Genomic DNA, 27,896 nt, shown 5'->3' on the forward strand with positions numbered 1-27,896 from the left:
GATTGATTCCATTCAGTTTTTCGCTATCTCGCATAGTTTCCGAGATATCCGCGCTCAAAGTTCACTAATTGCGTTGAAGAGTTTAGCTAGTCAAATAATAAAAATAGTGAACTTTGAGCGCGGATATCTTGGAAACTATGCGTCCTAGCGATGAGACCATTCGATACAAAATTAAAGCTGATGAAATGGGCCACAAGATTGATTGGATTCAGTTTTTGACTATCCCGCATAGTTTCCGAGATATCCGCGCTCAAAGTTCACTAATTGTGCTGAAGAGTTAGATACTCAAATAAGGCAAAAATTTCTTTTTCACAATTAATGAACTTTGAGCGGTGATATCTCGGAAACTATGCGAGCTAGCGATAAGACCATTCCATACAAAATTAAAGCTGACAGAACGTGCCATAAGATTGACTCCATTCAGTTTTTCGCTATATTAATTTCGGTATATTAAGGTGAAATAAAAAGGCAATTGTTCTATTCAAGCAAAGTTCGTACAGCATTCGATATGCTCCGTTAAGATCGGAATTTTCCCATGTCGATTCGATACCGATCGTCGCCGACGACTTCGGTAATCGACGGTCGGCGTACGATTTTCCTCGGTCGACCAGAGAGAGTAAGTGTTTCGATTTGTATTCAAGATTTGTCAAGGGTCGAGGAACAGTTAGGGTCTCGTAGAAACAGCTGTTTCCCATGGCGCATTCGGAGCAGTTCGATCCGCGAGATTTGTTCCGTTCCGCGGGGCACAACTATACGGAAATATCTCTCTCGGAATCTTCTCTCTTCCATCTGAATCTCTTCTCCCGGCTGGAGAGAACTGGAGTCTCTTCGACTTTAGAGCCAGAGTATCCAGTAAGTCCAGTTTGAGTGAGCATCCTGACTTTTCTGCCTTCAAGTGGATTGACCTCCGCCGTCGGTATCCGTGATAGGAATAAATTCCCGGCGATGCCTACACGATGCTACGTACGATTCCGGGTTACGATGCGGAGCATACTCGGATCGTCTCTTCAATTTTGGTTGCTAGCTGTTCGCATGATAATTCGAACTCGAGTTCGTCGGAGTTTACGTAGACTAACAAAACACAGTATCCGTGTGCTCTCGAGAGAACAACTCGCGGCCATAATCTTTTCCTATTTATTGGATCGGAACGTTTTATCGCTCGAGAGAGGAGTGTCGAGCGAAAGGAAAGCGTTGCTTTTGGTTAACCTGCCCAGGCCAGGAAACTTATTTCTTTGTCGAATTAACCGTTTCTTGCGTCCCCACGTTTTAGACGCCGTTTACTGGAGATTTGTTATATAAACGATCTTTCCGAATCATTCGGATTAACTTTACATAACCACGGATGTGTCTGCCAGCCAAGTGTTTCTAAATGTTTCGGTTCTTGTCTGTCCGCAAGGAGAATGATTATTGTCACGTTACAAGTACCTATTCTATTTGAAGAAGTACAACATTTGAAAGATTCGAAGCACACGGAATTGTTAGGTTAATTATAATATATTAGGTCGTTCAGAAAGTAATTTCGTTTATCGTGTGGTTGTATTTTAAATAAGAAAATGTTGGCATATATCTCGACAGCTGACATTTCGGACGACATTTCCTGCCTCGCAGTGCTTTCTAATCTTTCAAGTATTCTTTTTATCGTCGCGGCAAGTATGCAAAATCGAAGTACGCATTTCTATACCACCTTTTATTCTCTTATTACCGCGAGTAGTGCCCAGTCAACATAAAGTTGTAAAGGGAGATGGAAGGAACACAATTTTTAACTTTGGGTCTCTGTATGGACCAGTTAGGAGGTAAACATACTAAAAGTAGAAGGTCCATTTTTCGGGTTTCCGCTTATATCTCGGGAACTATGCGTTCTAGCGATAAGACCATTTCATACAAAATTAAAGCTCACAAAATGTGCCACAAGACTGATTCGATTCAGTTTTTCGCTATCTCGCATAGTTTTCGAGATATCAGTGCTCAAAGTTCACTAATTGTGCTGAAATTTCTTTTTCAGAATTAGTCAACTTTGAGCGCGGATATCTCGGAAACTATGCGTTCTAGCGATAAGACCATTTCATACAAAATTAAAGCTGACAAAATGTGCTATAAGATTAATACCATTCAGTTTTTCACTATCTCGCATAGTTTTCGAGATATCCGCGCTCAAAGTTTACTACTTTTATTATTTAACTAGCTAACTCTTCAGGAGAATTAGTGAACTTTGAGCGCGGATATCTCGGAAGCTATGCGGGATAGCCAAAAACTGAATCGAATCAATCCTGTGGCACATTTTGTCAGCTTTAATCTTGTATGGAATGGTCTTATCGCTAGAACGCATAGTTTCCGAGATATCAGCGCTCAAAGTTGACTAATTCTGAAAAAGAAATTTCAGCACAATTAGTGAACTTTGAGCACTGATATCTCTAAAACTATGCGAGATAGCGAAAAACTGAATCGAATCAATCCTGTGGCACATTTTGTCAGCTTTAATTTTGTATGGAATGGTCTTATCGCTAGGACGCATAGTTTCCGAGATATCCGCGAAAACCGAAAAATGACTAACTCTGCACTGGTAGAAGTAGCGCAGGGATAAAAGCAGGTTTTAAGTATTATTATTATTATTCGTTAGCACGAAAAAGTACTAGATCTTTCAGTTCTGCTGAGGAATGGGGAACTAATACAGTTAAAGCAGGAAACATTGGTTCTCCTACAACGTTTTTCATTTCGAAAACTTTATACCAGTAAGCCATAAGTTCCAGGAAGCACGAAAGTACTAGATCTGTTTGGTGCCCCGTACTAGAACACTAAAAATTTCTGAAAGGTACTAGAGATCTAATACGAAAGTTCTAGCAGTGGAGACACCGAGCGGAAGAGCGCGGTCGCAGGAAGGAATCGCGAACTTACCAAGACTGCCATCCGATCCATTCACAATTCACGATCGTATCCAGAGTGTCATGGCACAACGATAGAACAGAACGACCATCGGCGCACGAGAAAATCACCCTCGAACCGAACCACCGAACAACACCACTGACCAGCAGTTTGCACACTTGCTTTTCAACTCGGTTTGGATCGCATTTGGTCTCACTTTCGCGGCTCGGAGCCGATTTTCACGGGGAGAGCTGACTCTCCGCGCGGGCGCGCGGATGACGTGTGCCGCGGGTGGGAGGGATTCGTAGTCGAAATCGGTCGGAGCGAGACAGTCGAAAAATCGGACGGAATCTTTCAGATTGAAGACGAAGAAAAACCGAATCGAACCGAACACGCCGAACGTCGCCGGCCAAGTGAGAGGCTAGCGGCACTACCGAGCAGGCGACGTGACGTCAGAGAGTGCCTCCTCTCTTTTTGCCATTCCACAGCGAGCGCCGCGAGAAAGGTGCCTGTACAACTTGGTATCCCCTTCTCTTATGTCCTTGTTTGCGAGGAGCACCGAAGAGACCTTAAAGGATACCTCTCGTCTCGGTGTGCTAGCGAATATTTTCATCGAAATTCTTTGCCCGAACTACACACCTTCGCAGCTGCTTTAAGCTCGTAGCCAACCGTCCGCCAGATGCGAAACGACAAATGCAAAATGCCGGTTTGAACAATCGAGGTAACGGCACGCGAACGTGCAACAGGAACCCGGACGGGTCTCCGTGCTCGATCTTTTTCCCATCGGCCACGACCGAGATTCGAATTGGATCGCTTAAATGGACCGTGGACGAAATCGACGGTTTCGAAAGGTGCCGGCCAAGAATCGGCTCGGACGATATGGAAAAGACATATCTAACGCTAGTTTAAAACAATATTCAATTCTCCATGCAATTTTTATAGATAATGTCACAAAACTTAACCCTAGTAGCGTTTATGGTTGGACAACGGTTGGGAGTTAGTTGACCGACGATGGTCCAACGAAATGCCAACCATAAATGCTACCAGGGAAACAATATTAAGCATATAAAGTCTCGTAATAGTCCAGTCAATGAACGATCATACGGGGGGCGCGTAGAGGGACATGGAAGGAACACAATTTTTAACTTTGGGACTTTGTTTGGACTAGTAACGAGGTAAACATACTAAAAGTCCCCTTTTCGGTTTTCCGCTTATATCTCGGAAACTATGTGTCCTAGCGGTAATACCATTCTATACAAAATTGAAGCTGACAAAATGTGCTATAAGATTGATTGTATTCAGTTTTTCGCTATCTCGCATAGTTTCCGAGATATCCGCGCTCAAACTTCACTAATTGTGAAAAAGAAATTTTTGCCTTATTTGATTCTTCAGCACAATTAGTGCAATTTGAGCGCGGATATCTCGGAAACTATGCGAGATAGCGAAAAACTGAATGGAATCAATCTTGTCGCACATTTTGTCAGCTTTAATTTTGTATGGAATGGTCTTATCGCTAGGACGCATTGTTTCCGAGATATCAGCTCTCAAAGTTCACTATTTTTATTATTTGACTAGCTAACTCTTCAACAAAATTAGTGAACTTTGAGCGCGGATATCTCATTAACTATGCGAGATAGCAAAAAACTGAATGGAATCAATCTTGTGGCATATTTTGTCAGCTTCAATTTTGTATGGAATCGTATTATCGCTAGGACGCATAGTTTTACGCGATATCCGCGCTCAAAGTTCACTAATTATGCTGAAGAGTTAGGTAGTTAAATAATAAAAGTAGTGAACTTTGACCGCGGGTATCTCGGAAACTATGCGAGATAGCAAAAAACTGAATGGAATGAATCTTGTGGCATATTTTGTCAGCTTCAATTTTGTATGGAATCGTATTATCGCTAGAACGCATAGTTTCCGAGATATCCGCGCTCAAAGTTCGCTAATTCTGCTGAAGCGTTAGCTAGTTAAAGAATAAAAGTAGTAAACTTTGAGCGCGGATATCTCGGAAACTATACGAGATAGCGAAAAACTGAATACAATCAATCTTGTGACACAATTTGTCAGCTTTAATTTTGTATGAAATGGTATTATCGCTAGGACGCATAGTTTCCGAGATATAAGCGGAAAACCGAAAAAGGTGACTTCTGCGTGCCCCCTGTAGCCCGCCTCACCTCCTAGGAGTAGGGACTTTTAGTATGTTTACCTCCTAACTAGTCCAAACAAAGTCCCAAAGTTAAAAATTGTGTTCCTTCCATTTCCCTCTACGCCCCAACGTAGGATCGACGGACGATAAAGAGTACCGTGGCTAAACTGTAGATTGGTTTAGACACTGTTACATTTCCGATTCGTTTTCACCTGCAAACACATGCTCGAGTAACTATAGATATTGTAGGCAATAGCGAAAGAGGTATGTTCAGACGCGAGTCGTTTGCGGAGCGATCCGATTTTTCGTGAAAAGGTCCGCCCATGTCACCCGTTATATAAAACCGTACGCGTTCTTCGAGCACGGCACAAAGCGAAGAGCGAGCACTTTCACGTGGAGAGACCGCGTTAGTAAATATCATGGCCATATTTTCTATCCGTTTGTCCTTATCCCGCGCACCGTTCGCCAAAGTACACGCCTATCTCCGTCTTCTTCGCAATAATCGAGTGTGGGTCATTACGTGTTCTTGTCGCCCCCTTTGTTCGCTGTTTTTCTTCAACGAAACCGAAGACCGCAGCCTCCGATCCTCGTCGCCGAGCTAATCATCGAATAACTAATTAATTATTCTGCCCGGTAAACGGCGCGCGACACTACAATATGGCGGCGCCCTTACCTGTCGAAAACACTGAAAAATGCTCAACTTTCAACAACCATAACTCCTGAACCATTGATCCTACAGGATCGAAACTTCGATCTGCAGGTTCCCCGGGTACAAATCTACTGGATTACATACCAAAATACATCATCATTTAATGGGAGAAAGGCACAAATTTTGAGTCCGTTAAAGTAAAGTGCAGTCCTCTAGTTTCTTCTCTTTTTATAATTATATTTTCTTTTATAATAATACAGTTATTAAGTTTTCGTTGTTAAATAAAGTCGGGGAGAGGGGAACCCCTGATTTTCTCGCCCCTGCCTCTTTATGCCGTGTTCGCGGAAAGAGATGAAAGAAAATGTCGATCGGTCTTATCATCTGAAATTTTCCAACGTTCCTGGAACAGTGGTAGTGTTCCTCGAAATACACAGTTCTCCGCTGTATTCCCGATTATTGCCAGGCCACGAAACTATCGCGAAGTGCGGAAGCAAGCCGAGTTTACGATCGTAGCTTTTTCTTCGACTTTATAGCATGGCATCCGAGTCTCGGTCAGTGGACTTGAGTCATTGGAAGAAGAGGAGGAAGCCTGTCAAGGAGAACGAGAAAATTCTCCCTGCGCATCCTCGATGATACTTTTTATTTCCAAGCGAGTAGTACACCCCCTGGAACCGCCCATCGAATGCGTTCACCGAACAACTATTCTTTTCCAGCCATTCTTGCCTCGGTCATACAATACTGTGCGAAAGAAAGAAGCGGCCAGTATAATTACAGTGACAAACAATATCTTCATGTAGAAATTGTATTTATATAATGATCTCAATTTTAAATTTATATAAAATTTACTTTTAATCATTCAACACTCTACTTTAATTATTAATAAATTATTTAAAATCTCCTCAATCTCTTAAATTTATATAAAATTTACTTTTAATGATTGATTTGTCGCATTTAAAGTATTAGATAATCCGCAATAACACATATATTCTCAGAACTATTCAATTAAACAGCGGAATCCATTTTCGAAACTTACTGTGTTCTTATTTGATTTTTTAAATCTCTTTTAAATCTTTGTTAAATCTTACTTTCATAGGTATTAAAAATTCACAATCACAAGTTTACTAGGAAACATTATTTTATACTTTTTAGTCCGTTTGAAGAACGTGGTATTTTAAAAAAATTTATTTTTATTCGAAAATAAAGAATTTTCAGTATTACACTAGTATAGAGCGTCGCGCAAGGAGGTGTAACGGTTAAATTTATGAATAATTCAGATCTCCTAAACGCATAGGCTTTTTTAAAATTCTCTTTTTAAATATTGCATTGGCATCCAGTTCTGAGCTATGTTTAAAGTTTCAAGTCTCTAGCTCATCGGGAAGTTAGTTTAAAATCAATTGTAAAATTTGTACCGAACAGACAGACAAGAAAGCAAGCTTATAAAAAGGTGGATTCCAGATTTCTACAATTATTTATTCAACGTTAAAAAATAATAAAACTGAGGAGAGACAATTTCAAAAATAATTGCAACTCAACAAATTCAACTATTTTTATTATTTTATTATTACTGAAAATCGTTGCCAAGTTTCTTCGAAACAAAAAAATGAAATAGTTTTGTTCAAATAAAGTAATCTTGGAAAAAAAACAACTTAGATAGTTAATATGTATTTTTGTAATATTGTTGTGTTTGTACGTGTGTTATTTTTATGTATGTGTATCTGCAATGTTAATAAAAAAAAATGTGTTTCTTCTTTATTTCGGGTCTGCTGTTTTTATTGCGGCCCTCGAATTAATTTATAATACTTAATGAGGCCCTTGATGATAAATTAGTTTGACATGCCTGTTGTAGGGCAAAGGGTTAAATATGGCCGGGTGCTTCTTTCGTTCGCACAACAGTGTATGTCGTCAATTGACTAAAATAATATGCTACGACTTGTACGGGTCGAAACGGAAATTTTGAGAGTCGAATCGCCGATCTTCCTTATGCTCTCACGGCATCTCCAAATCTGGCGATGGCCAGGTAACACGGTGGAATTCTGTGGGCGTGCAATACCGAATTTTAATCCTCAGCTAACTAAACTCCCATATTTACATTACGGTGAATTCGTCGTTGATCTTTTCTAACACGGCCTCTGTTACGTGTACACCGATTGCGAACAACCACGGTTACTATAATATAATAAATAGACAGCGGATTTTATGTATTTATGGAAAAAAATTAGTAGGTGTAAATTAAAACAGTAAAAACATTAGAATTAATGCAAATAAAACAGATTAGAAAACAATAAAAATATTGTTTCCAACCTGTTAAACATATTACGAAAGAAAATGAATTTTTATTTCACTCCAGTTTGTTGCAATCATTTCCGGATTTATGTTAATATAACTTTTTTTGTCTTCTCTAAGCATTAGGAATTTATTCCTAAAGTTTTGCCCACCATTTACGAATCACCCTGTATAATATACTTGTAGACTGTAATAGCATTTCTTGCAGTGCTTTCAAATGCAACAATCTAATTCAATAATGTAATAGGTCTCAACTGAAAGTCTTAAAAGAAAAGAAATTGAAAAAGAAATTTTTGCCTTATTTAACTATCTAACTCTTCAGCACAATTAGTGAACTTTGAGGGCGGATATCTCGGAAACTATGCGAGATAGCGAAAAACTGAATCCAATCAATCTTGCGGCATATTTTGTCAGCTTTAATTTTGTATGGAATGGTCTTATCGCTAGGACACATAGTTTCCGAGATATAAGCGGAAAACCGAAAAAGGGGACCTTCTGCGTGCCCCACTGCACCTCACCTCTTAGGAGTGGAGACTTTTAGTGTGTTTATCTCCTAACTAGTCCAAACAACGTCTCAAAGTTAAAAATTGTGTTCTTTCCATTTCCCTCTACACCCCCCCCCCCCCCCCCTTACGAGCATTCATTGACTGGACTAATACCAGGCCTGACCAACACGCGGCCCGCCGGGCGATTTTATATTTCTATTGAAACTTTTGTTTCACGTTGTATGTACACCAAAGATATTAAATAAATGAAAAATTGCACGAGTCATTGTCATAACGCGCAAGTGCGACGTATAGCAATAAAGTATTATTCATTTTGTATTTGTATTGCATTTTTTAAAAGCATGTTTACCTAAAGTGCGATCCGCTGTAACGTTACGCGTCATCAAAGTGGCTCGCGAAACCATTTGGGTTGGCCAGGCCTGGTATGGCATATGCCTCGTAAAGGAAGAGTGAACGCGTAGCACGAGGAAGGAATGTAAAACTACAGTCAAGATCAGTGAAAACACTAATTATTATGGAGAAATCATGAATTATGTCGCTCGTATTCCGTGGCCGTATCCCGTATTTGTATTCTTGTTTCTTGTTCTTTTTTCCTTCACGCTACCGCTGTCGCATTCTCTCTCTCTTTCTCTCTCTCCCTGTCTCTCTCTCGCTCTCTCTCTCTTTGTTAACGCGAGCGTGTGTGCCCGTCCTTTTCCCGCGCGCGCAACTCCATTTTTCTCTGGTTCGAAGTCTTCTCTTTCACCGTTCATTCTTTCGCATTCTTTCGCGGCGCGTTAATTATGCGAAGGACTCCCACGACTCAATAATGCCGCTCAAGATCATGGACTACGGCCGTGTCAGTCGACGACTTTTCTATGCATTCGTTCTCAACCTTTTCCTCTCTGTTTTTATCGTTGCGACTGTGTTTCCACAGGTGCTCGTCTTTCGACTCGTGTTTGCATTGGTAGACCGTGCACACTATTGCATACTCCGAGCACCAAACACCCAGTGAAAAATCGACAGGTGCACGTGCGATAGCTTCCGAACGGTCGCAACAGCCAGCTCAAAGGGACAGCTGCCTTGCGGATGTACAGGGTGCATAAAAAGTAATGGTCATTCGTTCTAGAGGTGTATCCACACCTCCGGATCGGTGGAAAATTGTTTATAACGAAGAAAATTGTTGGTAAATTTGTCTTTTACATCAACACCTTCCGCTCATTCGGAAGAGAAAAAGTTTGAAAGGAGCCACATGTAGCAAAAAAATAGTTATCGAGATATAAGCTGCTAAAGAACTTGCAAAATTTGATTGTTAGTCCAGTCAATGAATGCTCGTAAGGGAGGTGTAGAGGGAAATAGAAGGAACACAATTTTTAACTTTGGGACTTTGTTTGGACTACTTACGAGGTAAGCACGTAGAAGTTTCCCTTTTTCGGTTTTCCGTTTATATCTCGGAAACTGTGTGTCCTAGCGATAAGACCATTCTATACAAAATGAAAGCTGACAACGTGTGCCATAAGATTGATTCTATTCAGTTTTTCGCTATCTCGTATAGTTTCCGAGATATCCGCGCTCAAAGGTCACTAATTGTAAAGCTAACTCTTCAGCACAATTAGAGAACTTTGAGCGCGGATATCTCGGAAACTATGCGTCCTAGCGATAAGACCATTCTATACAAAATTAAAGCTGACAAAATATGCCACGAGATCGATTGTATTCAGTTTTTCGCTATCTCGTATAGTTTTAGAGATATCCGCGCTCAAAATTCACTAATTGTTCTGAAGAGTTAGATAGTCAAATAATAAAAATAGTGAACTTTGAGCGCGGATATCTCGGAAACTATGCGTCCTAGCGATAAGACCATTCCATACAAAATTAAAGCTGACAAAATATGCCACAAGATTGATTTGATTCAGTTTTTCGCTATATCGCATAGTTTCCGAGATATCCGCGCTCAAAGGTCACTAATTGTAAAGCTAACTCTTCAGCACAATTAGAGAACTTTGAGCGCGGATATCTCGGAAACTATGCGTCCTAGCGATAAGACCATTCCATACAAGATTAAAGCTGACAAAATATGCCACAAGATTGATTCGATTCAGTTTTTCGCTATATCGCATAGTTTTCGAGATACCCGCGCTCAAAGTTCACTAATTGTGCTGAAGAGTTAGCTAGTCAAATAATAAAAATAGTGAACTTTGTGCGCGGATTTAATTGCTTTTAATTGTACTTACGCAATTCTTTGAGTGTCGATTAACCATTCTGTAAACGAAAACCATTTTTCGTTCATTATTCAAACAAGAACGAGGTCGAAAAATAGATTCGGATACTTATATAAAATCGCATTTATACAGAATGAATAAGCCGCTGCTAAAAGTTGAGAGTCTTTTCGCTTCGTGTACACATATTCCCTCGTTTCTTTCTTCAACGAGAGAAAGTGCTACGCAACACATTTTCAGTTTAATTAAATTCACGCGGGGCTAAGATCCTTCCGATAATACGTGTACATACGCGCACATATATCTCCAAGGAGCTTTGTGCTCGAAAGTACATTGAATTTCATTCATAGTTATTCATTGAAGCTTCACGCCCTATACCACGCGGTCTTTGTTCCTATGGTATTTAACGCGGAAGTCTGAATAGTATATCGACGGAAAAGTTTTACACTTTCAATTTTTAAGGACTTGATATTCACGGTAGTTACGATATTAACGACGTTGCTTTGCAAGCTATATTACGCGTCGACTATCGAGGGCCGAATGGGCGAACGTTAGAGCATCGTAATCACATTATTGACACGGTGAACGGATAAATTGCAAGCCGAGTCGCATTTTCATCGTTTTACCACGTTTTTTCGTATTTTACCACTTGGCGGAATCGAATCTGAAAGTTTATATCAACGTTATAACTAGACGGCGGATCTTTATGCATTTATAGCAAAATTGGGAAGATGAAATTGAAAATCGTTGTAAAATTTGAAAAATTGAACATGTCAATATACATCATTAAGGGAAGAAATGACATTCAATTTAGTTTTTATCTCTTGCAATTAGATCTCCAAGAAAATTTTTTTATGAGCGGACCGACATAAATTTCTCATTGATAACTGTTATGAGCGATCGAAATAAACTTCTCAGTGATAACTGTTATGAGCGACCGAAATGAACTTCTCTCATCGATAACTGCTTTGAGCAATCGAAACAGTTATTTTTCATCGATAACAGTTATCCTGGCGGATCCAATTGTTTGGATACTAATAGCTGTTACTTGTAACCAAAAAGTATAAAAATCGATATGTTTTAATAATTTTGTTCTTCCAATTTTTTTCTTTATATCTTGTGTAGATTATCTGAAATTTCAATAATAATCAACTTTTGATCAATGATTTTTATCGTGGAAAATTTTAGAATAACTGTTATTTTCGGCCCCCGATTAAAAGAATAAACTTCTACAAAGTTACACAATTATTTGTATATTAAATATGTGAAATGTATTCCGCGCGTATATCGATTAATGTTCTACAAGAGACTCGATGCGTGTAAAAGCATTTTCCGTAACTGTGATCCATATCACAGATTGTAGGACGGAGGTGGGTGCAACGGATAACGGAATGCCTGAAATACCACCCACAACCGAGATCACTAACATTTCTCATATGGCCGTTATCCCAAGGGTAATTTTCGCAACGTGGGAATCCGCGACCTTTCGTTTCTACATTCACGATTAATGCTAACAGAATAGCGGTAAGAGCCACAATCGGGTCGACGAAACGGTTCCACGCTCAAATTAATATCGTTCGAAATAAATCGAGTATGGTGAAACGCCCTAAGTGTGGACAAGCCAAAAGTGATGTCTAGTAAAACTTGACAATTGAATTTTTATAGTAAAACCAATAATTATACGAGATTAAATAATTATTTTATACATATATTCTGAGGCCTTGGCTGCGAGTAGGTACGAATATTATTTGACTAAGTCATCAATTGAAATTTAAAAATAAATTCAGAGTTTATCTGAAAACAGTATACAACATACTCTATCTTCATTCAAAAATAATTATCACGCATAATAATATTGATATTTTAAAATAAATTGGCAATCAGACGTAACTTAAATAATAATTATTAATTCAAATATTAGATGTCCAAGTTTAGAACTGTTTTGAAATATAAGTAGCTGTCGTTTTTACACTTAAATGGCAAATTATTTAACTGAGTGTTCGTACAATTAGTCTTCTAGTAGCTTGTAAAAAAGAGAGAAACAAAATTAAAAATGAGAAAGAACAAGAAATCAATTTACACGAAAGAAAAAAGATAACTACACAACAAATTAAAGATATTAAGTTAAAAATCAATGATAAATCTAAAAAAAAGTAAGTTCTAAAGCAACTAATGAAAACAAAGATAGAATTAATGAAGAGAAAGCGAAATTATGCACTCAATTAGAAAATATGGAGAGAGAAGTATTGTCTCTTGAAATGGTTGCTTTACAACAACAAAAAAAATGAAAATTAAACAGGATAGAATTAATATAATAGTATTTTGATATGTAAATCACTAGATTAAATTTGTCACGATAGAATTTAAATAATTCAAGATTTAATAATGTTCGATGCTATAAATATAATTATATGTAAATTCAATTTGTCCAGGTATATTATCCTTGTTAATATACAATTAAAATACTAATCTAAACAATGATTTTGGGATTTTAAGTTACTTTACAAAATCTGAAGTTTGTGTTAAAACTCTCAGAAAATTATTTTTGTTTATCTAAACTGATAAAATTAAAAGATAGCAAGAAATGTTGTCCAGGCTTAGGGCATTTCGCGTTCTACCGGGCGTAGATTAGTAAATTCTAGCAAATGACAATTGATAATGCTGCTACAATAATTCTGCGGTAGCGGATTTCAATTTATTTTCGTATCCACGGTTCGGATAATACCAGCAGTCATCGGAAGCGTAGGTTCATTAAAGACCCCTTCGCGACTTCCTCGAGCCCTTCGAGGAAGGTTCGTTCTCCTAAGACCTAAGGTTATTATCCGACCGCGTGAATCGCGTGATCAGCGGTGTCCCACAGCCGTGAACCCGGAACTATCTACAATATCTTCTACACAATGAGCTTTTTACTTTTTTTCTTATTTGTTGGCAGCCGAGGCGTCATCGGCGGCGCGTTCAAATTGATTGTCGAGTCGCTCGTCGTGGAACACCGCGAAACAAGTGAAATTGTATCGCGTTCAACGTTCCAAATAGAAAGTGCCGTCTGGTATGTATCTACGAGAGCTTCGTTATTGCTCCACCCTCCTCGACGAACACGGTACACATCGGTGATACGCGACGTCACTGCAAACAAACATATATTGTTATTTAACCACTGAACAATTTAATGAAATACAATCTCGTACGACAATAAAATGTGATTGGTTTCGGGTAATTATTATTCAAAGGTGACTCTGAAGGACCTCTTAAATCAATTATGATCTTTAGACAGCGGATTTTAATGCAACATACAAAATTTTCTATGTGAATTAAAACAAATTAGAGTGAAATAAATATTTATTTCCTTTCTTAATATGTTCAATAGGTTCAAGATAATGTAACAGCATCTTTAAATTTTTATAATATAGCTTGGGGAAAAAGTAATCCATTATTTCTCCGCTAAATAGCTGTAGTGATATATATATGTATATGTATATATATGTCTCGTTTTGTGATTGGTCGATTCGGTTGTGAGTTATATAGATTGTAAAAGATGGAGGTTAACAAAGAGAAAATTCGGTACATTATTCGGTAAATTATGTTTACTGTTTTAAATTACGCCTACTAATTTTCGCCATATAAATACATGAAGATCCACTGTCTATATAGTGATCTTCAATATATTCATTAAAGTAAAATGTAGTCAGGCTGTTTTAAACATTTTGTTAAGAAGGTTATCAGTATTAATGTATACATATATTAATTATATCACCAACCAGTACTTTTACTGATTTGTACATCTTCGATATGTAGTACATTCTCTCACATATTTATACAGGGTGTCCCACGTGACACTTCTCACGATTTTTCAAGTACTTGCGACAATCAGACAAAAAGTTTTTTCAAGTATTTTCAACAAAAGTTGATCAGTTTTCGATTGCGGTTATGCATTGCAATAAAAGAAAGTTCGAAAATCTTTTTTATTATTGTCAAGACCACCTTCGTTTCTTTAAATGGCACTTTTAGAACAACTTTTTCATTGCAATGTATATAGCCAATCGAAAACTGATCGACTTTTGTTTAAAATATTTTTCTGTCGGATTTTGGCAAGCACTTGAAAAATCGTGAAAAGTGTTATTACGTGGGACACCCTGTATATTCACTCTTGTAATATAATTTTAAGTTTAGTGTATAATAGTTATTTAACATATATTAGATTGCTGTAAAGTGCTCTTTATTCAATAAAAACTGGCTGGACCAAAAAAACTTTTACCATTGTCTTATTTACTAGTTTCAGTATATTATTGGTCGTCTACCCCCGAGGTTACAAATTGAAAATGCCTATGCTGTATAATAAAAAATTCATTATAGCATATTTATAACCTCAATTATAAGCTTAACGGCGTAACGCCTCATTGATCAGTGTTTATATTGGTGTACGAGTACCTAACAAATAAGTAATAATTATATTTAGTTGCACACGTGGATACCTTTATGCACCTGCTTCACTGTTGACATTGGCCGGCTGTTCTGGAGAATTCCAAACATCAAGATGAAGATGCACGTGTGAATTACTATTAATTCTTCTGTAGTACACATCGTATAGCTCGAAAAGATAAGATCACGCGCGATACAATTATACGAATTATAAAAGAAAATTCGTTGTTTATATATGTGCACAGACAAGGTCGCTGTGACATATGTAAATATTTGAAAACACTTACATTTCAGACTGATGGCGACATCCGTGACAGAACATCCAAACTGGTACATAAATATTACCGACGAGACGACCTAGTCTGTAATACCTACCTTTCTTGCTTTAAATTGATTTTTACGTTGTTCAAAGATCAGTCTGCCTCAGTCTGGTAATAATATTAACATAGAAAAGAAAAAGGTGGCATCAAGAACTCCCCTAACCCCTTGCCCTAATTAATATGTATGTTATTTAATTGACTCCGGATTTTATATAGTTATCACAAAAATGAGCTAGTGCAATTTAAAATAGTGAAAATATTAAAAGACTTAAAGAGTATGAATATATATTACTTTCGAACACAATCAAAAAACAATTCTGAAAAATTTATTCGTTCTTTATTAATTACATTGAAAACTGACTTACCCATTGACAATATAGACAGTTTCATTTGAATATTCTCTGACTATGAAAGAACTTTAAATTTAATTTCTCGTTGCCTGATGTTGTTGACTTCATCAAGAAATAATAAACATAAATACTTACTGCCAAGCTATAATACGCCACAAATTATTACTAGAACGTTGTTACAACTCCAATTTACTTTTCTTTATTATAAATCATCGTTAACTAACTGTCTGTTATACTGGCACAATGCATGTTCATAATGGAAGACTTGCGCAGTCAAGATACATTTTTCACGTTTTGGAGTAATAATAAAAATACCATTTCCAGAGAATATCCCCAATTCATCAGCATAAATTTTTATGACATATATGAATAAACAACTTGACAAGTTTTTCATTTAAATTACTTTTTCATTATGTTACTCTGTCATCTGTAGAATAATTGATCTGAAACTTCCTGGCGTTTATTTTCTAGCATGAAAAATATATATTTAGTACTGTTAATAGCAAAAAATGCGGCAAAAAAATATGACACATGTTACAGAAAGGACCCTCGTGTTTCAATCTGACACACATATTAATTTAAGTTTATTCTTAAATCCTCGGCAGCTAGTTAATTGTTTTGTACTTGTTACACGACAATTGCGCAGACATGTATAGCTTTGAATACACAAGATTCTCATGAACTTTAAGAAGAGGAGAACAGACACAACTAAAAACAATAAGATAAAAAAAAGTGCAATCAAACCCGTGCATGTAAATTCGAGAAATGCGAACATATTAATATACATTTATTACTTTGTTCTCTGTGAAGTAATTAAAAAAGTTAATTAAATATAGTTTCGTTTCATTCTATGTTTTACCTTTTTGTCAATTTGATACACGAGGGAGGAATGAAAATGAGGAACGGATGAAGGTTGATATTAAAGACTCGGAAAAGAATGTAGGAATCAAGAAGAAACATGCAGAGACATTCAAATTATACATCCCAATAATTTTAATAATGTTTTAATGAAGACAAGTGCATTACACGAATCTGCCCTTACATTGGACATACACACTTTACTCTTCTCGTTACTATTTGTATACCGATAAAGAAATGTACACTGATAACAAGTTGTACTAAACACGAAATACGTATGAACAAAAGGAATATAATGACACTATCAATACTATCAATTTTAACAGTCATTGCTGAAAGGGACATTGTACCCAATAATCAGTGAGAACGCGTCAACGTTTGAGAGCTCATTAACTGAAAAGTGGATCTCGAGTACGAAGCTTCAACCTCCAGGGAGACGGGTTTCCCTGAGAGACGATCCACAAAGATTTGCATTCCCCCGCGAAGACGCAAGACCAAGTGGAGGGTGGATTCCTTCTGGATGTTGTAGTCTGATAGAGTACGTCCATCTTCTAATTGTTTACCAGCAAAGATTAAACGCTGTTGGTCGGGAGGGATTCCTTCCTTGTCTTGAATCTTGGCTTTCACGTTCTCTATCGTGTCTGAGGCTTCAACCTCCAGGGTGATGGTCTTTCCTGTGAGCGTTTTCACGAAGATCTGCATTCCTCCGCGAAGTCGCAATACCAAATGCAAAGTGGACTCCTTCTGGATGTTGTAGTCTGATAGAGTTCGTCCGTCTTCTAATTGTTTACCAGCAAAGATCAAACGCTGCTGGTCGGGAGGGATTCCTTCCTTGTCTTGAATCTTGGCTTTCACATTCTCTATCGTGTCCGAAGCTTCAACCTCCAGGGTGATGGTCTTTCCTGTGAGCGTTTTCACGAAAATCTGCATTCCTCCGCGAAGTCGCAATACCAAATGCAAAGTGGACTCCTTCTGGATGTTGTAGTCTGATAGAGTTCGCCCGTCTTCTAATTGTTTACCAGCAAAGATCAAACGCTGCTGGTCGGGAGGGATTCCTTCCTTGTCTTGAATCTTGGCTTTTACATTCTCTATCGTGTCCGAAGCTTCAACCTCCAAGGTGATGGTCTTTCCTGTAAGAGTTTTCACGAAGATTTGCATTCCTCCGCGAAGCCGCAAGACCAAGTGAAGGGTGGACTCCTTCTGGATGTTATAGTCAGAAAGAGTTCTACCATCTTCCAACTGTTTACCAGCAAAGATCAAACGCTGCTGGTCGGGCGGAATTCCTTCCTTATCTTGAATCTTAGCTTTTACGTTCTCTATCGTGTCAGAAGCTTCAACTTCCAGGGTGATGGTCTTTCCAGTTAAGGTTTTCACAAAGATCTGCATTCCTCCGCGAAGCCGCAAGACCAAGTGAAGGGTGGACTCCTTCTGTATATTATAGTCGGAAAGTGTTCTACCATCTTCCAACTGTTTACCAGCAAAGATCAAACGCTGCTGGTCGGGAGGGATTCCTTCCTTGTCTTGAATCTTGGCTTTTACATTCTCTATCGTGTCCGAAGCTTCAACCTCCAAGGTGATGGTCTTTCCTGTAAGAGTTTTCACAAAGATTTGCATTCCTCCGCGAAGACGCAAGACCAAGTGGAGGGTGGATTCCTTTTGGATGTTGTAGTCTGACAGGGTCCTGCCATCTTCCAATTGCTTACCAGCAAAGATCAAACGCTGCTGGTCGGGAGGGATTCCTTCCTTGTCTTGAATCTTGGCTTTTACATTCTCTATCGTGTCCGAAGCTTCAACCTCCAAGGTGATGGTCTTTCCTGTAAGAGTTTTCACGAAGATTTGCATTCCTCCGCGAAGACGCAAGACCAAGTGGAGGGTGGACTCCTTCTGGATGTTGTAGTCTGACAGGGTCCTGCCATCTTCCAATTGCTTACCAGCAAAGATCAAACGCTGCTGGTCGGGAGGGATTCCTTCCTTGTCTTGAATCTTGGCTTTTACATTCTCTATCGTGTCCGAAGCTTCAACCTCCAAGGTGATGGTCTTTCCTGTAAGAGTTTTCACGAAGATTTGCATTCCTCCGCGAAGCCGCAAGACCAAGTGAAGGGTGGACTCCTTCTGGATGTTATAGTCTGAAAGAGTTCTACCATCTTCCAATTGCTTACCAGCAAAGATTAAACGCTGCTGGTCGGGCGGAATTCCTTCCTTATCTTGAATCTTAGCTTTTACGTTCTCTATCGTATCGGAAGCTTCAACTTCCAGGGTGATGGTCTTTCCTGTAAGTGTTTTGACAAAGATCTGCATTCCTCCGCGAAGACGCAAGACCAAGTGGAGGGTGGATTCCTTTTGGATGTTGTAGTCTGACAGGGTCCTGCCATCTTCCAATTGCTTACCAGCAAAGATTAAACGCTGCTGGTCAGGAGGAATTCCTTCCTTATCTTGGATCTTAGCTTTTACATTCTCTATGGTGTCCGAAGCTTCAACCTCCAAAGTGATCGTCTTTCCAGTGAGTGTTTTCACGAAGATCTGCATTCCTCCGCGAAGACGCAACACCAAGTGGAGGGTCGATTCCTTTTGGATGTTATAGTCAGAAAGAGTCCTTCCATCTTCCAATTGTTTACCGGCAAAGATCAAACGCTGCTGGTCGGGCGGAATTCCTTCCTTATCCTGAATCTTGGCTTTCACGTTCTCTATCGTATCAGAAGCTTCAACTTCCAGGGTGATGGTCTTTCCTGTAAGTGTTTTGACAAAGATCTGCATTCCTCCGCGAAGACGCAAGACCAAGTGGAGGGTGGATTCCTTTTGGATGTTGTAGTCTGACAGAGTCCTGCCATCTTCCAATTGCTTACCAGCAAAGATTAAACGCTGCTGGTCAGGAGGAATTCCTTCCTTATCTTGGATCTTAGCTTTTACATTCTCTATGGTGTCCGAAGCTTCAACCTCCAAAGTGATCGTCTTTCCAGTGAGTGTTTTCACGAAGATCTGCATTCCTCCGCGAAGACGCAAAACCAAATGCAGAGTGGACTCCTTCTGGATGTTGTAGTCTGACAAAGTTCTACCATCTTCCAACTGTTTACCGGCAAAGATCAATCGCTGCTGGTCAGGAGGAATTCCTTCCTTATCTTGAATCTTAGCTTTCACGTTCTCTATCGTATCAGAAGCTTCAACTTCCAGGGTGATGGTCTTTCCTGTAAGTGTTTTGACAAAGATCTGCATTCCTCCGCGAAGACGCAAGACTAAGTGGAGGGTGGATTCCTTTTGGATGTTGTAGTCTGACAGGGTCCTGCCATCTTCCAATTGCTTACCAGCAAAGATTAAACGCTGCTGGTCAGGAGGAATTCCTTCCTTATCTTGGATCTTAGCTTTTACATTCTCTATGGTGTCCGAAGCTTCAACCTCCAAAGTGATCGTCTTTCCAGTGAGTGTTTTCACGAAGATCTGCATTCCTCCGCGAAGACGCAAGACCAAGTGAAGAGTGGACTCTTTCTGAATGTTGTAGTCAGAAAGGGTTCTTCCGTCTTCTAATTGTTTACCAGCAAAGATCAATCGCTGCTGGTCGGGAGGGATTCCTTCCTTATCTTGGATCTTAGCTTTTACATTCTCTATCGTATCTGACGCTTCAACTTCCAGGGTGATGGTCTTTCCTGTAAGCGTTTTCACGAAGATTTGCATTCCTCCGCGAAGACGCAAAACCAAATGCAGAGTGGACTCCTTCTGGATGTTGTAGTCTGACAATGTTCTACCATCTTCCAATTGTTTACCAGCAAAGATCAATCGCTGCTGGTCAGGAGGAATTCCTTCCTTATCTTGAATCTTAGCTTTTACATTCTCTATCGTGTCCGAAGCTTCAACCTCCAAAGTGATCGTCTTTCCGGTGAGTGTTTTCACGAAGATCTGCATGCCTCCGCGAAGACGCAAGACCAAGTGGAGGGTGGATTCCTTCTGGATGTTGTAGTCTGATAGAGTTCGTCCGTCTTCTAACTGTTTACCAGCAAAGATTAAACGTTGTTGTTCGGGAGGTATTCCTTCCTTATCTTGTATCTTAGCTTTCACGTTTTCTATCGTGTCCGAAGCTTCAACTTCCAAGGTGATGGTTTTACCCGTGAGTGTTTTTACAAAGATCTGCATAATTGGAAATCTGTAAAAGGTGAAATGTGTAAATACATATTGTCAGATAATCATGTGGTAATTATACAAATTGCTGCAACCATCTACAATTTTGATTGTTTACATATGTTGTCGAAGGCATGAATCTGAACAAGTTTTTCTTACGCGCGTAGCATTGCAAAAATCTGTTTGTATATACTACTACTGTAAATTCTGCTTATAATTGCATGTCTGTTGCAAAGCACATGTTAGTTTTAGTTTGCCGGGGATAATTAATGAAAGGATAATGTGTGTACAGCTTGTCAAGTCTAGCTGTGCGTCTCAATGTTCCCCGCAAGGGGAAATGTTCCCGCTGCGCAATGGTAAATATGCGGAACCTCGCAATGAAGGTGAACCGAACGTCACCTGTCAAACGATGCACGTGACGACACAGTTCAGTTAAAAAGTAAAGTGACACAAGTGTATTCCCAGAAACATATAAACAGTTGTTTTGTATGTTTACTGCTGTAAGAAATAATGGACAGTACGCACTTTTGACGAGGTGAGTACCTTACCGTTCAAATGTTGCATCCTTCTCTCGTCGAGTGCGGTCTTTGTTTTTTCTGTGCTTGAGCAAAGCTCTCCAGACGACTGACAACCTCAAGTTGGTCAGTATTTCTAACGCTCCACGCAGGGGAAGACAATTAATATACGATTTTCAATAGTTTATCAAAAGAAAGCACATATAAAGACAGCGGATCTTTATGCATTCATGAAGAAATTTGTTGGGCGAAGTATGAAACATTAAAAGATTTAAAAAATTCAAGAATGTTGTAATGTTGCTTTTAATGTAACAAAATCGTTATGGGATAAAATCAATTTTTATGTTATTCCTGTTTCCCACGATCAATGCAAAACATTTTTATTAATTGTACAAATAAGTTCGGTGCCTTTACATATATTCAATTGTGATTGCATTTCAAATTGAAATTTTGCTAATTATGAAGCAATTCGTAATAAACGATCGAACCGTTTTGCGCCGAAAGCATTTAAAAATTTATTAACAGCAAATGCAATCGATAGAAGAAACATATTTTGAAATTGTTGTTGTTGGAGAATTTAAGAACTCTTTAGCTATGGACCAGACTTCTAGAAATTCAGAAACAATCAAGTAATGTACAAGTTTAACAGTACTCTATAAGTAGATACAAACATTATCCTCGATTTATATCACACTTTATGTCAAACAATCAATATTAACAAATGCATGTTGTACCAATGGTTCTTGCGAATATCTCGGAAACTAAATTCAAATGGCCGTGACATGTATAGGCAAAAGTTGTTCAGAATCATGACTTGGCAACATATTGAAGGATCTTTGCAATCCAAGATGGCGGCAGCTTTCTATATACATATATAGTTATGGACAGTTATGGATTTCCTTTATTCACATATTCGTATTGAAAAATTTGTGGCATATAGTGACAGCAATTATATTAATTTACTCGTCTTGTTATTTTAATGTAATACGACGTTTTCATTTTGTTTTGACGTTTATGCTTATAAAAGAGATAAACACTGGCAGCGAAAGATTAAGATTTTTTGCAAGTTTCAAAATATAACACGTGAAGAATATCTCCTCAAAACATATTTTTGAAATTTCTCAAAAAATGCACCTGTAAACAATTTTAAAGAAATCTAAATTTTTTAATTTCAGGAAACTACAACGAGTTTTGGAGCAGCAGCCCTTTTCCTTTGTCGACCGTGTATGTAGACCCGAATTAATAGTTATTTATAATTAAATTTCTGAGAATAAAAGATTTCGTTTCCATACTCTGAAAGAAAATTGTTTTAAACACAAAGAAATTATTTGACTACCTACTTCTCGGGCTTCACAAAAAACTCGCAAATATAAATTATATTTTTTTATCGTCACGGTTTTTATGGACCTCGAAACTATAATTATGTATTGCAAAAATATATAAATGACGAAATAACGTATTTCCAAATGCGTCATATGAAGGCGTACAAAATGGCGGTATAATGGAATGATCGATAAATGCAATTTTGGCGTAAAATAAAGAAATGTCGATGTCCAATATATTTTCTGAAGAATAGAATTCTATATATTTGTATTCTGAGCTGGAGAAATCGTTATCTTCAGTTCGGAATGAAAATTGTGTAAGCTGGAAACGTTTCAGAAACGTATGTACTTAGTCATCGTAGGTAGGATACCTCAAAATGGAAGATGATCGACAAAATAACCAATTTCATTTAATATCGTAGTATCTATGTAGCAACTACGTTCTAAGGATATAAAACTGTTAATTGTAGAATACTTACATGCTCTGATATAATTTACAAGAAAGTAGTAGCAACGCAAGTCACACTAAACAGTACAAGAACCAAATGGAACAAAATCGTACCAAAGAATACAATAAATGAGAACTAATCGCAGGAAGTAGCACAGCGTGAGTATATAGGTACGTGTGACGATGACGTCAATAGGGGTTTTGGGTAAACCTTCAAACAAAATGTCTTACAATGAAAACTGCCATAAAGGAATGGTTTTCATGTGTTTCGAAATTACAAATGTTTACTTTTCGAGTTTTCTTGGTTATCAAATGTTCAATATATTTTAAAGATGTACTTTCTATTTACAGTAGTCTATGTCAAACTATAATAATAATCAAATTCTTCCGTGAAAAATAATATGCACACGAACCAAGATATTGTAAACCAATCTTAACATATAGTTCATCATATTACACATAGATGGCCAACGATCGACGATGAGATGAGATTTTTTCGCGCATGCGCATCTGGAATGGCCGTTCGCAGTAACGTATCTATGACAATGTGACGCCCGAAAATGTTCGAATGCTTGCCATATTACAACTCCGAACAAAGAAAATATGCACCAGAGAAGAAATTTTCTCTTTGTTGCACGTTAGATTCAAGATTTGAAAATAATATTATATAATACTATACGATACAATTGTCAGGATTATACATATATGGAATTTGGAACGAATTCAATAACGTTTGTAAAAGTTATAAAACATTCATTGCAATTATATATACGATATATTCGGATATGATGTATGATGTAAATGAGAGATATATGTATATACACATACGCATGTTACAGACTAATTTATTGTCACAATCAAATCATAATTTCTGCAAAATTATGTAGGGCGATCAAGGCCCCCGTTTTATCCAAACGTTTACTTCACTGATGCTAACAAAGCCGCGCATCCGCGGAAAAACCCATATCCCATATTTCATGACGCGCACAATACGATTATAGAATGACGCATAATCCAATAAATTGTAAACTGAAACAATGACAAAAGATTGCGAACTGATAAAATCATTACTGTAGCGATCATAAACGCTCGCAAAACAAATGTAATTAACGAAGTATGTAATATTTCAATTAGGATAAGAAACAAACAAAATTGTATACAATTTATTTATAAATAACAGTTGCAGTAAAAAATCACTTTTGTTAATTTAAAACGTTGTCATATTTTTGTTTTCTTCATATTTACATTTTGAATTCAAGTTATTGTTTTTTCAGAGATATAACTTGTATTCCTACTCTTTAGATCTCGAATCTTCTAGAAGTAAATTCGCTTTCTTGTACTTATCGCATACTGAATCTCAACCAATAAGAAAACAGCAAAGGGGATGACCAATCACTGCCTTACTTGTATAAGTGGTTCATTGTAGCTGATTGTAGCTTATCGTTATCGTTATCATTAGCGTTATCATTGTTAAAATATATATCCATACATACCTGTACATATTTACATTTATAGAAGCGTTACACCTAATACACATGCTTGAGTAATGAACTGGTAATGAACAGTAATGAACATACCTGAACTTTATTTTAAGTTATAACGTTGGCAGCAAATTCAATTTATAATTCTGAGAGCGGTTAGAGACTTCGATTTTTAAAACGGCGCAAAGTAGTTATCTGAGTGACTAATAAAAAAAATGGATATTCCAAATATTGCATACAAAAATAAACAAGACACAATTGTATATGCTTCTTTGCCACAGATGAATGAGTTATGTTGTACAATTTGCAAGCTAGACTTTATCGAAGTTCACGAGTCATCCGCAAAATCAAATTTCCACTGGAAAATAATGAAATGCCGGTATACTCGATTATAACTGGAAATGTTTCAAAGTCAAATTTCTACAATTCTATTTCGAAATCAATTTCTACATTGTTAAATATGTAAATTTCAGATTACTCATTTATTTAGCTTCGGATATAATCGCTTCGCCGATATCAGGCACGCAAAATTATATATTCGTAATTACACGTAAAGCTTTCTCCGAAAGTGGAAAGTTAGAACAACTTTTAAGATACCTGAAACTAGTGGTTTGTTGAACGATTAAAACTATTATTTATTCGAGTATCCATACAGTCGTTCCCTATATGCAAAAGATCGTCCTGTTTTTATTCTTTACAACAGTATCAAGGACAGCGTCCAATTACTAAAGAAATTTATAAGCAGTGTCTTTTTTACACAATACAAACTAAGATAGCACCTGTATGGAATAAAGTTGGCCAATACTTTCTCCAAGGGAAAGAATTCTTAACTTCTGTGGAACGAATTATAAAGGCATTAAAAGTAGATATTCTTGTACAAGGTATACAACACTTGCATAAATATTTATTTATATTCCATGATGACAAAATACAAATTCGCCTTTTTGCAAATTAATTTCACCCATCAAGATTATTTAAAATTAATTACATTTAAAAGCATTTCGATGCTTTTGCTCTTTAAAAACATACGAGCATATGCAAGAGCAATCAAAGTAAACACCATAAAGTTGTAAAGGTTTGTCAATCAAACTAACAATGCAAGAAACATAATTACGTACCCATCGAATAACTGCGTAGAAATATCATTCTGATATAATTAGGCAGCTCGGTCCTTAGTCTTATGGCGAGGCAGAATCCAGGAGCTGCCTTCCATCCGCCCGGAAGCTTCTGCCAGTAGAATACCACACAGCTGCGTCAGCAGATGCAACGCTTTATGCTGGCAGGGTGTGCCCGGCAGATTCATCCAGATTCCAAGCATCCTATACTTCGAGCAGCTTCGAGCGTCGTTCAGACAGGATAATGCCCGCCATCTGCTCAGAGCAGGCCTGGCTGGCTGGGTAGATACTGTTTTCATACATTGCGAAGTTAATGAATTGGTAACTGCTTTGAAATAAGTCTTCGATGTACATCTTTGAACTTCTTAACAATTAATTTATCTGCAAAAGGGTGAATTTGATTTGTGAAAGAGTGAATTTGGAGCGCGAAACCTGTAACGAAATGAGTTTACAGAGAGGGATGTATGTTTAGTACTTCGTGCAGAATGTGTTAACATGCCATACGTAAAGCTCGAAGATTTTCTTCCATCGTTTGTTATAAGCCAATTTTTAGCAGATCCTAAAGGACGTATCGATTTATCTGGTTACGATTCTCCATTTGTGTATGTTTTGCCAAGGTAATATAGGCGAACTAAATTAATTTTCTTCAAATAAACACTGACATTTGAGATATTTACAGTACAAAAAGAGGCAAACTGATAGCTGTATCTAAAGAAATTCCAGAATGTGCTTTCAAAGATTATGACCACATGCGAAGACACTGGAAAAATATGGTACGCGTACCACCATGAGAAAACATAGTTTACAGATAATCTAAATTGATGTTTAAATGTTTTCATCGAAACGTTTTCTGTTTTAGTATGGATATTCTTTGCCGAAAGATAAAAATGGAATTTTATTTTTTGAAATCAAATTTCCAGTACCAAGATCGTGCGGTTACATTTATCCGGATATATGTGTCATGTCCGGTCCATTAGATATCATTCCAAACAGGGAAAAGGAATGTACAGTCGCAAGATTTATAGGCGATACATTTGCGAAATCACCCACAATTTGTGGTACAGAATTTAAATTATCTAAGCATACTTTCTGCAACACGGTAAGAGAAAATGTTACTATTCGTACAAAGAAAATACTCGATAATGAAACGATACCTTTCGTACACAGGAAACCACAAATGCAAACGTGACGTCTGATATATCGGCGCAGAACAAAAAGTTAATTACACCTCTGAAAAGAAAATACGAGTCTACCTTAACTGCTCCGTTAGAATCTTCTGCGAATTGTGTAACCGAATTAAAAGGGAATATCGAGACTGTTTCTAAACCATTGAAAACTCAATTAGCTCAAATTCACCCTATTCATAATACATTCCAATGTAGCATTAATAGAGCAGTCTCAAATATTAAGAAAATCGAATGTAATGAAAACGGTAATCGAAAAACGATACGGGTATATAAACGTCGTATACATCGATCGTTTTATAAAGACAAAATCATTTCTACAGGAGGCTTATCTTCCGGTACACAAATTACAAAGAAAGATCGCAACGAAGCAGGAACATCAAGAATTTTAAATATTAATACTGCTGAGAGCAAACAAGAAACAATATCTACATATTTTAAAATTCATAAACCACCTATTTATAATGATAAAAAAGAGGTGAGGCTTTCTTGTTCTTTTTATATCTTGTACCTTCGGATTGCTTTTCTTCATGCATTTATAATTCTTATTCTGTAATTAGTCAGCGCCGTATCAGAGCCAAAACGGCTTAACACTAAAAGAAAAACTGTTACAAGTTAAACCTAATGTGCAAGAAGCAGCGGGTGATTTTATACCGGAGGTATTTATTGATTTATCGATTATCCTAATTAACATTCATTACATTTTATTTAATATATAGGATCAGCACATGGATGTAGAGAAAATGGCAAAAAGTAATAAATTACACCTGGCGAAAAATAGTGTCTTGAGCGAGTGGTTAAAAATCCGCTCGATTCCGCATACTTCCAGAGCAACGAAAGCAGAACTTATCAATAAAATATTATCCCATATAAGAAACACACAAATGTTAACACAATTTCGTATCTAATTTACGAGGAAGTTTTCAATTGATAAACTAATGCTATTACACCATATGATATACACACATTAAAAATAATAAACTTATGCAATTGAAATTATATAATATTTCGATATTCACAATTCACAATCCACAGGTATTTGACCAGGTTCACCGGTTCACCATATTTAGGTTGATTTAGGTTTGATCGTTTATCGTTTTCGTGCATCTAGTTGTTTGTCAGCGCAGAGGGCGCAA

The 27,896-nt window shown here is 37.5% G+C and overlaps 3 protein-coding genes across 6 annotated transcripts in view; 1 reads left to right on the forward strand and 2 right to left on the reverse strand.

Annotated features, from left to right (window-relative positions):
* Rhogef64c (Rho guanine nucleotide exchange factor at 64C) overlaps window positions 1-15,302 on the reverse strand; it is a 69,549-nt gene extending 54,247 nt beyond the window's left edge. Inside the window, exons 1-2 of one of the 3 annotated variants that reach the window (XM_076441808.1) lie at window positions 15,114-15,302; window positions 13,555-13,767 (exon numbers count right to left, since the gene is read on the reverse strand). The gene's annotated coding sequence lies outside the window, so the exon portion shown is untranslated. Of the gene's footprint in view, window positions 1-2,892; window positions 3,660-13,554; window positions 13,768-15,113 lie in introns of those variants that run through there. The other 2 variants (XM_076441809.1, XM_076441807.1) reach the window with 2 other exon arrangements.
* A 1,416-nt stretch (window positions 15,303-16,718) lies between these two features.
* On the reverse strand, window positions 16,719-23,171 carry LOC143217477 (polyubiquitin-A). Of its 2 annotated transcripts, none has more exons than XM_076441811.1 (2): window positions 23,012-23,171; window positions 16,719-20,720 (listed from the first exon to the last, which is right to left on the reverse strand). In XM_076441811.1, exon 2 carries the CDS (start codon window positions 20,708-20,710, stop codon window positions 16,946-16,948), a length of 3,765 nt encoding a protein of 1,254 aa, XP_076297926.1. In that variant the 5' UTR covers window positions 20,711-20,720; window positions 23,012-23,171; the 3' UTR covers window positions 16,719-16,945. The 2 variants fall into 2 exon arrangements, with proteins under 2 accessions (XP_076297926.1, XP_076297927.1); XM_076441812.1 differs by lacking the exon at window positions 23,012-23,171 and adding an exon at window positions 21,244-21,926.
* A 1,144-nt stretch (window positions 23,172-24,315) lies between these two features.
* Window positions 24,316-27,672, forward strand: LOC143217506 (uncharacterized protein C18orf63-like). The gene is made up of 10 exons (XM_076441874.1): window positions 24,316-24,840; window positions 24,935-25,070; window positions 25,165-25,342; window positions 26,031-26,193; window positions 26,256-26,349; window positions 26,436-26,675; window positions 26,744-27,008; window positions 27,084-27,238; window positions 27,321-27,419; window positions 27,480-27,672. Exons 1-10 carry the CDS (start codon window positions 24,677-24,679, stop codon window positions 27,666-27,668), a joined length of 1,683 nt encoding a protein of 560 aa, XP_076297989.1. The 5' UTR covers window positions 24,316-24,676; the 3' UTR covers window positions 27,669-27,672.
* Window positions 27,673-27,896: the final 224 nt, after the last annotated feature.

This window comes from Lasioglossum baleicum, chromosome 17, assembly GCF_051020765.1.
Source record: "Lasioglossum baleicum chromosome 17, iyLasBale1, whole genome shotgun sequence".
Taxonomy (NCBI): domain Eukaryota; kingdom Metazoa; phylum Arthropoda; class Insecta; order Hymenoptera; family Halictidae; genus Lasioglossum; species Lasioglossum baleicum.